Below are 12071 nucleotides of genomic sequence, written 5' to 3' on the forward strand. Positions count from 1 at the left end.
TTATTATTTCAATTAACAATTGTACTATATTAAAAATCCATTGTGTTTGTTGAGATCTTTTGAGCTAGCCTGAAACCTTTTGATGCGGCTTTAGCAATCTTATGCTCAAGGATGCTGTTAAAATACTTTTCCAGAAATGCTGGAATATTCTGATATTACAGTACTTTGTCCTTGTTTGGAGCCCTGAGGTCAAATTGGTGTTCATTATTTCTTTTGTGCAAAGTTTGTCCCACTTGTCCTATGCAGAATCTAGAGGCCCATTGCTGACATCCTGCATTAATCTAGCTACTCCATCCATCTGATAAAGTGAGCTGCAGATCATCAAAGCTTATGTTTTCCAATAAAATATGTTAGTTGGACAAGGCAATACCAGGTTCCATCTGAAATATTTAGATTGTACCGGTAGTGATTTAAACATTCTATAATTAGAGTTAGGGTGCAATTGTGTATCATCTAGAACAGGGGGTGGGGAACCTTGGCTCTTTTATGACTTGTGGACTTCAACTCCCAGAATTCCTGAGCCAGCGTTGAAGTCCACAAGTCATAAAAGAGCCAAGGTTCCCCACCCCTGATCTAGAAGCTGGGCCATTGGCTTTGCCTGGAACAATTTGACGGAATCCAGAACCAATCTAACCCCCTCTCCCTCAACCATCCTCCGCCTCAATATGGCAGAATTTCTGAATGGCTGTTGTATGTCTCTTTTCCTTCCAGAGTTACATCTTCCCATTTTGTTTCCATACTTTGTTGGGTATGAAAACTGCTGACAAAAGGAGGCTTATATGTTTGTTCCTAGAAGATGCCCTGCCAGAGAAATTTCTGGGAAATTCAATGACTCCATCCTGTAACCCTCAGATGTTTTTCCACAAATTCTTCTTTCTTGTATCTATGGTGTATATATAATACACCAAGAAAGGAAATCTGGTAGCATGAGATGTCATCCACTTTTCTCCCTACGGGGAGAGGAAAATATAGGAAAACCTCTTATCGGTGATCCAGAGTTTATTTTAGAAGTAGCCACATAGGAAAATGTAAATGGTCTCAGTGAAATGCAGCTTCAGTTTTCAAGATCGTGCCTAGAGCATACAGATGATGATAATCTCTGGTGGACATCATTTGACAGGCCTGAACGTACGTTTGTAAACGGCTTGGCTTTGAGTGTTTCATAGTTTTTATGTAAGTCACGAGGAATTATTGGATTCTAATGGTACATAAATTTACATAAAGTAAATTGTGTGAGGTTTCAGCACGTACTGAAAGAGCTACAAATGATTCATTGGAAAGGGAAATACCTCTATTAACATGTCCTGCTATAATTTGGTTGATTTATAATTCCATTTGCAGTCATGTTATTAAAAAGCAGCAGCTCTATTTTTTATTAGTCTGAATGCAGGAAGAAATGGATAAAATGTCATTTGTGGTTCAGGTAAAATCAGGAGGGAAACAAAATGGGGGAGATGGCAATAGTCCATATAGACTAAAATATCTGCAGCAGAGAAGGAGGGAAGAGCGCCTTAGCATTTCAAATGAAGATCTAGACAAGGGGTAGGCAACCTTGGCTCTTTTATGACTCGTGGACTTCAACTCCCAGAATTCCTGAGCCAGCATGGCTTAGCTTGGAAACATCTCCCTTCCCCCTCAGCATGGCTGGCTCAGGAATTCTGGGAGTTAAAGTCCATGAGTCATAAAAGAGCCAAGGTTGGACAAACTATGAGAGGGTTATCGATGAATCTATAATCTGAAGATTAATGCATTTTCTCCTTTTTGGAAGAATAGTAATCTAGGGACAAAAAAACACCCATTTTTATTCTTACCATTATCAATTCAGCAAACCACTATTCTCTAAAAATTGAGAAGCTCACATACTTATATCTTTCAAAAAAGTGAAATGTTTTCTGAAGCTGACAAAGAAAAGTCTGGAACAGCCTTGTTCCTGTCTGAGTGGGTTGTTTTCCTTTCTGTTTAAAAATCACAAGGGCACACCCCAGCCTTGAGCTGTAACCTCAGCTCTTTTTAATTTTTGTTTGAAAAAAAAAACCTCAAAAAATGCTTGGCAGGCATTTTTTATTGCTTCTCTTTTCTACCTTAAAAGAAACATTATCTTTTTGCAATGTTTTTCTCAGCCTTGGTAACTTTAAGATGTGTGGACTTCAACTCCCAGAATTCTCCAACGGACCATGTAGGCTGGGGAATGCTGGGAATTTTAAAGATCTTAAAGTTGCCAAGGTTGAAAAACACTGCTTTTTTTAATGGATTTGCAGCTTAGGTAGGCCCATCATTAGCAAACAGCAGGCAATGTAGTAAGGCAGACATGTCAAACACAAGGCCCAGAGGCCGGATGCGGCCCGCAAAGTGGTTTCATGTGGCCCGCGAAGCCATCCTGGAAAAAGTGAGGGAACGGCCCCCGCTGCCTTGGCCCTGGCCCAGGCCAGCTGGGAGCCAATGTACAATTTTGTGGTGGCCATCTATGCTGAAATGCATTCAGTCTTAGCTCCATAAGCCCCCCCCCCCCCCGCATGGCCTGAGATCCTCCAGTGGACCCCTTGGCACTTGCCCCGGTCCCACCCCCTTCTGCCAGAGACCCTCAGATCTATCCCCCACACCCACTCCCATACCCACCCAGTAGGCCACACCCAGTAGGCCGCACCCACCCTGGCCACACCCACCCAGCCCCCTGAGGGCAACCGCAATGCTGATGCAGCCCTCAATGAAATTGAGTTTGACACCCCTGTAGTAAGGCATTGGTATGTATCTTTGGAAGCCAAAAATCAGGAGGAATCTGGTAGAACTTTTTTCTCATGTGTACATTTTATTAAAAGGCAGAAGCTTTTGTGAGCATGCAAGGAAGCATCAAAAGGTTTCTCTATTCGGGTTTTGCCAATCAGCTCTGATTCAATTCAAACTGGAGACTGACAATTTGAAGAAAGAAAGATTTGAATGTGCAATTTGAGAGCAAAACAATTCGATTTGTTTTGGGATCTAATTTAAAAAGGAGACCTTTAGACTATCAATTTTATAAATAAATCAAAATTAGCACAGATGGCTTGCCACAATATCCTTTTTTTAAAAAAAACATTGCTTGATAACTGGGCAGATACAAGGATTACTAGAACTGCTGTATGATTCCTTTAAATATGCAAATTCTATTTTATTGCAGTAATCAAGAGGGAGCTATTGAGTTCTGAAATGCAATATTGTTCATGCCCAGGGGGATTTTACATCAAACAAACAGAACTGCTACAAAATTTGTATTTTGTATTCAATCTAAAAGGTGACAGGTGGAGATGGCTATAAATCACAGAACATTAATTTCATGCTTCACAAATGAAGGGGGGAAGGGGGGAGGGGAAAGTGGAGAAGGGGGGGGAACTTTGACAAACTAATTTTGCTTTTCGAGATTAACCTGAAAAAGAGAACACAAAATCAAACATATAAAACAGTTCCCTCTATTTGTATGAAAGTATGTCAAAAGCTGCATTTCTAGAAATATTTTCAAGTAGATAGAATAAAGCTGAAGTGCAAGGTTCATGGGAGGCATTCTTCTCTTTTTGTTCTGGGAAAGTCAAAATGAACACAAATTTAAATGCAGCCCCAATCTTATGCAATATTATTAGATGTATAATTGCATTCATAACTGCAGAGGATTTCTCTTCGTAACATATGAAGACACTGTAGCTTTAACTTTATTTTAACTATTTTCTTCTCTCTGTCTCTCTTTGTCTCTGTTTCTCTCTGCTTGCCCTCTAGAACAAGGGTTCCCAAACCCAGATCCGTCGACCGCCACCAGTTCACGCCATGCTAGAGACTGGTCCACGCAAAGTGAAGCCCCATTCACGGGATGCAGGCAGCACATGAAACCACACACCCCTCCAGTCTATGGAAAAACCTTTCTCCATGGAACCAGTCCCTAGTGCCCAAAAGGTTGGGGGCCACTGCTCTAGAACAGGGGTGTCAAACTGCCGGCCCACGGGCTGGATGCATCATGGTGAAACCGTGCCTACCCCATTGCCAGCAATGGCAAAAAAGTTACGATACGTCACGATACGGCACATGACGTTGCGAGTTTGACACCCCTGTTCTAGAACATCATCCCTCCGGAGAATAAAAGGGACCCAATCGTGTTGGTCTTTTGGAAGACCTTGAAGATCTGATTATGTGTCCGGGCTAGGGGTCCCCAAATGTGTGAAGGGCCCCATTTCCTGGCTATGCTAACATCTGTCCACCGTAATATTTCTTAACTGCTAAACATATTTAATTTTCCATTTGGGGCTCCGCTTTTAATTGCTTTTATGATTGTTTGCCACCCAAAATTGCTTGTTTGAGATGGGTAGGTTAATTAATTAATCAATCAATCAATCAATCAATCAAATCAATCAACTTCTTGGCTTGAGTCAGTGATAGTGCTCCCTGCCAGCACACCTTGCTTCTGATTTACACTGAATAGATATATTCTTTTTAACTGGGTAAAAAAAAACATCTCCTTCAGTCGAAATCAATATCTACGTATGTCTTTGATCTTCTTTCTAATTTCCTCTCAGCGGAAGAAGAAACCCACTGGCCATTTATATGCGAAGAACAAAAAGGACCTTGCTTGGAGTTTCAGCTTTTTAATCGACCTACCTTCTTTTCTTCTACGCTATCTCCGCCAACGTAGGCCAGTCTCCTGCGAACGTAGAAGAGCATATCATCTTGCCTTGGAGCCCATTTTTCCATAAAATAGGTGGAAAACATCCAGGTCCAGAATACAATGCGGTCATCTTTGAAACACCCTAACAAGGAAGTCGAAGGAAGGATTAAGAATCGGAGATATCAGATTGCATTCGTTGGGTTAATACAAAGATATCAGCTGGAAAATTCAGCAAGCAGCGCAGATGGTCTCCTAGTTACCCAAGCCCTGTCTTACCTTATATGGCAGCTTGTTATTTATTTAATTTGTATTCTACCTTTATTATTTTTACAAATAGCTCAAGGCAGCTAACATAGTCAACACACCTTCCTCTTCCTTTTTTCCATATAACAACAGCCCTGTGAAGGGGGTTGGGCTGAAAGAGAACGACTGGCCCAAAGTCACCCTGCTGGCTTTCATGGCTAAGGTAGGGCTTGAACTCATGGTCTCCTGCTTTCTAGCCTAGTGCCTTAACCATGAGGCCTAATTGGCTCTTATGACATCTATGTTCCCCTGTCACAGGGGCTTTCAAACTTGGCCCTTTTATGACTTGTGGACTTCAGCTCCCAGAATTCCTCAGCCAGGCATGCCTGGCTGAAGAATTCTGGGAGTTGAAGTCCACAAGTCATAAAAGGGCCAAGTTTGAAGACCCCTGCCCTAACATTTTAGGACAAAATCCAAGTCTAGCATCTCTAGATTTCTTCAGCTGCAATTCTCAGGACTCGCCACAACAAAGATAAGCATGCTGTCATCAAATTCCCTCTATTGTAAAATCGGTAAAAGTTTGAAACGGTTACAGACAAAGTGATCTCTTTTTTATTGAGCTGTAAGTTTCCTTGTTCAAAAACACAAGTGCGTGGTTGGGGAATATTTTCATGAGGCACATGATTGTGAAATTCATTAGAATTTGACCTCCATTTATTACTGTCAATTACTTAAATCTGTCAGCCAGAAATGGAGATTCACAGCACCCTGCCAGGGCAATTTGGCAAGATTCGCCTACAACATCAACAACTTCACTGCAATCCTGCATTGGTTTGCTTGACAAACACATTAGCCTTGAAAGAAGCCTTTTCCCTACTGCTTGGCTGAGACCAAAAGCTGCACAGCAGAAGCAAAAAATCTTCTCTTTCCGACATTTCTTTTGCTGCAAATAGTTTGTTGAGGGATGAATTATATGGTGAATGACTTTTCAAATCGGGAAATCCAGCCACGTGGAAAGATCAGCAGATTCCCTTCCCTGTTTTCCCTGAGAATACCTGTGTTAGTATTACAAAGTTTTGCTAACTTAAAAAAAGTCCATGCAATAAACATAGAGCAGAATACTTGAAACAGAACACAACGCTCAAGGGCTTGTCGCTTAAGTCCAGCACCAAAACCACTTTGCTATTTTGCTATTTTGCTTTGTTAATTCGTCTGGATGCAAAGGATGTGTCTGCCAGCCAACACTGATAAAAAACAGCACTTTCTGTGCCGTCTTACGACATTTAATTGCTCAGAAATGGCTTTCCAAGCTTAATCTGTTTTTTTGTTTGTTTGTTTGTTTGTTTTGCAATGGTGGAAAGAGAGGAAAAGGCCAGGCACTTCACAGCCAGGGGTGATTTGGAGACAAGGGCCAGACTAAAATATTTGGCTGTCATGAGCAATTTATAACAAGTCTCAATAATGGGAAGGGGATAAAACTTCACAGCTAGGTTCAAATATTCCTAAAAATGCCCGCCTGCTCATAAAGTGAGCTGAAAACTTTCCTTGTGCAGAAAAAAGAGAGGAAGCAAAAAAAAAAAAAAAAGGGGGGGGGGGAGGGGAATCTCATCAGCTGGATGTGACAGAGGGGACGAAGCAGCTGAAGCTACGGGAAGAATTCTTACACCAAAAAGAAATTGTCAGTGTAGGCAGTGCTCAACTTATAACCATTCATTTATCAATGGTTCAAAGTTACAACAGCACTGATAGCTGCAATCGTCGTAAATACACACCATTTTCCAAGTACCTGAATTTTTGACCACGTGACCAGGGGGATGCTGCAACAGTTGTTAAGTATGAGGAGCAGCTGAAAGAGACTTACTACTCACATTTACCACATGTGCAGCATCCCCATGGTCATGTGTTCAAAATTCAGGCACTTGGAAAACAGTGTGCATTTATGACAATGGCAGCAACCTGGGATTCTGTTGGAGAGAATGCTGGATTTGCTTAATGCCTGCAAGATTCACTCAACAACTGCACTGATTTGCTTAACGGCCATGGCAAAAAAGGGTCACAAACTCAGGCAGGTCTCATTTAACAACTGACTTGCTTAGCAACAGAAATTCTGGTCCTAATTGTGGTTGTTAGTCAAGGACTACCTACAGTACACGTAGTCCTCAACTTATGACCACAACTGAGCCCAAAATTTCTGTTGAGAGATTTGTTAAGCAAGTTTTGCCCCATTTAACGACATTTCTTGCGAGGGCTGTTAAGTGAATCACTGCAGTTGATAAGTCAGGAGCCTGATTGTTAAGTGAATCTGGCTTCCCCGTTGCCTTTGCTGGTCAGAAGTTCACCAAAAAATAATCGCATGACCCTGGGATGGTTGTAAGTATGAGCCCGTTGCCAAGCATCTGGATTTTGATCACGTGACCATGGGGATGCTGCAAAGGTCATAACTGTGAAAAACGGTCTTAAGTCATTGTTTTCCAGTGCCACTGTAATTTTGAACGGTCACTTAAATCAACTGTTGTAAGTTGAGGACTGTTTATTTTTGCTTCTCCACTCTGTTCCTGCCTTCCCCACAATGGAGAAGGCAACAGTGATGAGGGCACCACACCCTTTCCTTGGTTGATGCTCATTTACCATCCAGTCTAAGCCAGAAAGTAATTACTGTAAAACATCCCAGAATAATCTCAACATCCCAGAATAATCTCCGGTGTAATTTAACATGAATTTAGGAACATTTGAAAACATGAAGATCGGAAACCCGGGAGCGTTCCCCTATATCAGGGCTTTTCAACCAGTGGTACGGGTACCACCTGTGGTACATTGGCACCTGGCAAGTGGTACACGACCATCCTAGAAAAAATGGTAGCGGGGGAGGGGAATGAGCTGAATCGGTGGCAGCACCATACAAGTCTGAATGAGAGATGGCTGGAGCTGCAGGGCTGTCAGGGCTCAGCAGAAGTGCAAGGATCAGTGCCGCTTTCCAGCTGATCGACACTTCTTCGGAGCTGTCAGGCTCCGTGGAAGCGCCAGGATCAGCACCAGGCTCCAGCTGGAGCTCGGCGCTGATCCTGGTGCTTCTGCTGAGCCCTGAAGAAGCACCAATCAGCTGGAAAGCAGCACTGATCCTGGCGCTTCTGCTGAGCCCAGAAGAAGCGCTGATCAGCTGGAATGTTGCAGCCTCTCCAGGGTCTTGTGATTTACATTCAGATGCTTGGCAACTGATTCATATTTATGACAGTCACAGTATCCCAGGGTCATGTGAAGTGATCAAAACCTGCTGCAACCACCCAGCAGATGGGGGGAATAAAAACCAAATATCCCCCCACCCCACCCCCGCTGCCAATCCTCAACAGAAATGCTCACAACAATGAAAACCTCGGACAGGAGGAAGAGCGCTGCCGCGTGGGCAGACACGTGTCTTGCTCAGCTGTGGCTTGGAGGCACTTTTTTCAGTGCCATTGTAACTTCAAACAGTCACTAAGCGAATTGTTGTAAGTCGAGGACTACCTGTACTTTATCACTTTTTCCTTTTTTTAGGGGGGGGGTCATCAAGTTTTTGACATCTTGCTAGGCGGTACTCAAATGTTGCCATATCCTAAAAGTGGTACAATGGGTGAAAAGGTTGAAAAGCCCTGCCCTATATAATCTGCAATTCCCTATCTATCCCCATCACTGTCTTTATCATTTCCTTTTCAGTTCAGCAGCCTAGGAGCTTTACTGCTTGAAATGGCTTAGAAATACATATTTAAATCATAAAAAAAGAAAAAGTCTTTGGATCAGTGTTTCTCAACTTTGGCAACTTTAAGATGCATGGACGTCAAGTCCCAGAATTCCCTGGCTGAGGAATTCTGGGAACTGAAGTCCAACATCTTAAAGTTGCCAAGGTTGAAAAACACTTCTCTGGATGCCTCTACCAAGCTGCCGAAAAGTTTTTAAAAGTACAAAGCCATTCTTTTGATACATAAAGGCAACGTGTTATTTCAGTAATTCTAAAGATATTTTTCTATTTATTCCTATGATGTTCTTAAAAGCCAGTGATGTAATGATGAAACTCACCCCTTCAGCAAGTCTTAGATTGGGTACTCAAGTAGAATTAGGGCAAAGTCTTACTCCACATTTCAACTACAAGCAATGATGGACAGTACACCAGGTGTAACGATGCTCAGCTAACCCTCCTTTGAATGCAGCTTCTTGCTAGAAGCTTCCAGCTCTTCCATCAAGATTTTTGTAACTCTTGACTTTACTTCATTCATTCATTCATTCATTCATTCATTCATTCATTCATTCATTCAATCACTCACTCACTCACTCACTCACTCACTCACTCACTCCAGACTTAACTGTTCATGTTTAGAGTGCATTAACCATAATGGCTAATAAGAGTGTTACTGTTAATAATGCCAATGTGTCTTCCTTAGAGCCAATAACATATAATTGCTTTAGTGCAGTGGTTCCCAACCTGTGGGTCGGGACCCCATTTGGGGTCGAACGACCATTTCACGGGGGTCGCCAAACAATGCAGTCCGCCATTTTTTCCCCTTTTCCTTAGCTGTGCTACTCCCTTTTATTATATTGGCTTTTGAAAGCCAATAGAATAGACTCTCTTGAATAGAGTCTAATTCTATTGGCTTTCAAAAGCCAATAGGAATTGTCCAGGCTGTCTCTGCCCTGCTGAGCCCGCCAAAAGTCCCATTCTGCAAACGGTGCTGAGCCTGCCAAAAGTCCCATTCTGCAAACGGTGCTGCACCAGTTGAGTAGTCCTCGACTTACGACCGGTTGAGTAGTCCTCGACTTACGACTGCTTGGGGGTCGCGGCATTAAAAAGGTTGAGAACCACTGCTTTAGTGAAAGTTTCCTTCATTAAGCATAACAAATTAAGACATCTAGAAATGAACAGCTCAACTAACTCTATTTTTAAGGTTGGATGCCACATGGATCCACTTCTAACTGTTTCCTTCTCTTTGAATTTACACAAAGCACAGAATCTCCCCAGTCCTAAATCCAGTTTCCTAACCGTTACATCACATTGGTGCCATATAGTGCATTTTTCTAATCCAAAGGTCAATCTCTTATTAGCTCATGCAAATTGGTATTAGAAAGCGATTATTTTAAGAATTATAACCTTAAAGGGACCAGGAGCTTCAGTGATCCTGAGAGCAATGCTTAAGAGAGCATGAACTGCATCCGAGTCAACATGGAAGGGTAAAAAGTGAAGCAAAGTCCAATATGGGAGTGAGGGCATGGTAGAAGCCACCAGGAGAAGGAAACCCAGTGAAGCTAACAGTAGGTTGACCTTTTTGCATTGTTGCCCAAAACACTTTAGGATCAAGAAATAATCCAAATAATGTAAATAGATGCCAAAAAGCATCTAGCACAGTGGTTCTCAACCTTTTTAATGCCGTGACCCCCCAACCGGTCGTAAGTCGAGGACTACTCAACCGGTCGTAAGTCGAGGACTACTCAACTGGTGCAGCACCGTTTGCAGAATGGGACTTTTGGCAGCTCAGCAGGGCAGAGACAGCCTGGACCATTCCTATTGGCTTTGGAAAGCCAATAGAATTAGACTCTATTCAAGAGAGTCTATTCTATTGGCTTTCAAAAGCCAATAGAATAAAAGGGAGTAGCACAGCTAAGGAAAAGGGGGAAAAATGGCGGACTGCATTGTTTGGCGACCCCCGTGAAATGGTCGTTCGACCCCAAATGGGGTCCCAACCCACAGGTTGAGAACCACTGATCTAGCAACTGTGTAAAACCTTCCAACCTTCAAATGGGCTATTCCTGATATTCCGGAAATAGTCCAACATCAAAAGACTCATTCCAAGAATTCTAGAGCAGAACATCTGCAGTGAGCATGTATTAAACCTGGAATACAGGTGGTCCTTGACTTACAACAGTTCATTTGGTGACCGTTTGAACTTACAATGGCTGTGAAAAAAGTGACTTAGGACCGTTTTTCACACTTATGACTGTTGCAGCATCCCCGTGGTCACACATGATTTAGATTCAGATGCTTTCCAACTGATTCACATTTATGACGGTTGCAGTGTCCTGGGATCATGTGATCCACCTTTTGCAATCTTCTGACTAGCAAAGTCAATGGGGAAGCCAAATCCACTTAACAACCAGGTTACTAATTTAAGAACGGCAGTGATTCTTTTAACAAACGTGGCTAGAAAAGTCGTAAAATGGGGCAAAACTCACTTAACAAATTTCTCACTTAGGAACATAAATTTTGGGTTCAATTGTGGTTGTAAGTTGAGGACTATCCTGTACTCGGAACAGCCAGTTCCAAGATCAAGGTGGCTGTGATGGGATGTCCTCTGATGAACTACCATTTTCCAGTGTCCTTCTGAATCCTTCAATTATTGGTAAGTCACATGCTGTGTTTCCGCCAGTCCCACACCAATGGTTTCCAGGAATTTGGCTGGACATTTTCAGCCTTCTATTGGAGACTTTTAATTTAGATGTCTGCATTGAAAAAAGGATCATAGGTCACTTCTAGTTCCTGGATTCTGTGAAACTCTCAAGGCTGCCTTAAAAAAAAAAAAAATCTGTAGTCTGTCAGCAAGCTTTGTGCATAGGTTCATGAGATATAGTGAGGCCTGGAAAGCTATGAAAAGCTAAACATTGTCATCCACCTTAAATAAGGTGAGTTCACACATTAGAAATAAAATTGTTTTCAGGCTTTCCATCCCAGGCAGCAAAATAAACAAAGGCTGCGAAGCATAAAGTCAGCACTGATACTCAGCTTCTAAACTGATTGCATTTGCAAAAACACCACCGAATTAAAGGGCATCTGGTGCACAAAGTTTGTAAGCGCAACCTTTTCATCTTATTAAACAAGTTTAACTAACAATCTGTCATCGCCTAGCGATAAATTTCACAGGATAGCTGAAACGGGATAAACAGTGCCACTATTTGCAGTCTGGGAGGTTGCTGTGTCCTCGAGAAACTGTCTGCTTTGACTATCAATCAGCATTACAAGGTCACTTTAACTTTCTGAAAAGAGACACTGAATTCTGAAATCTATTTTTCCTCACCCAGAATTTGGAACATCTTGGTTAATGCTTTATTTTTTTAACAGCATAAAGAGGGCTTATGTCATTGTAGAAGCAGCTGAAAGAATATCCAATACTCTGGCAATTCAAACCTGCTCCTGATTCTGGGAGTTGAAGTCCACATGCTTTAAAATTGTCAAGGTTGAGAAACA

General features: G+C 42.2%; 1 protein-coding gene across 2 annotated transcripts in view; it reads right to left on the reverse strand.

The window, feature by feature from the left end:
* The window catches only part of KIAA0930 (KIAA0930 ortholog), a 62867-nt gene that overhangs the window by 20647 nt on the left and 30149 nt on the right, over positions 1-12071 (reverse strand). For both annotated transcript variants that reach the window (XM_039341396.1, XM_039341395.1), the window contains exon 2: positions 4618-4766. In XM_039341396.1, the coding sequence (XP_039197330.1) occupies positions 4618-4766 (149 nt within the window). The remainder of the gene's footprint in view (positions 1-4617; positions 4767-12071) is intronic.

This window comes from Crotalus tigris, unplaced genomic scaffold (genome assembly GCF_016545835.1).
Source record: "Crotalus tigris isolate CLP2741 ecotype Arizona unplaced genomic scaffold, ASM1654583v1 scf7180000017764.6497338, whole genome shotgun sequence".
Taxonomy (NCBI): Eukaryota; Metazoa; Chordata; class Lepidosauria; order Squamata; family Viperidae; genus Crotalus; species Crotalus tigris.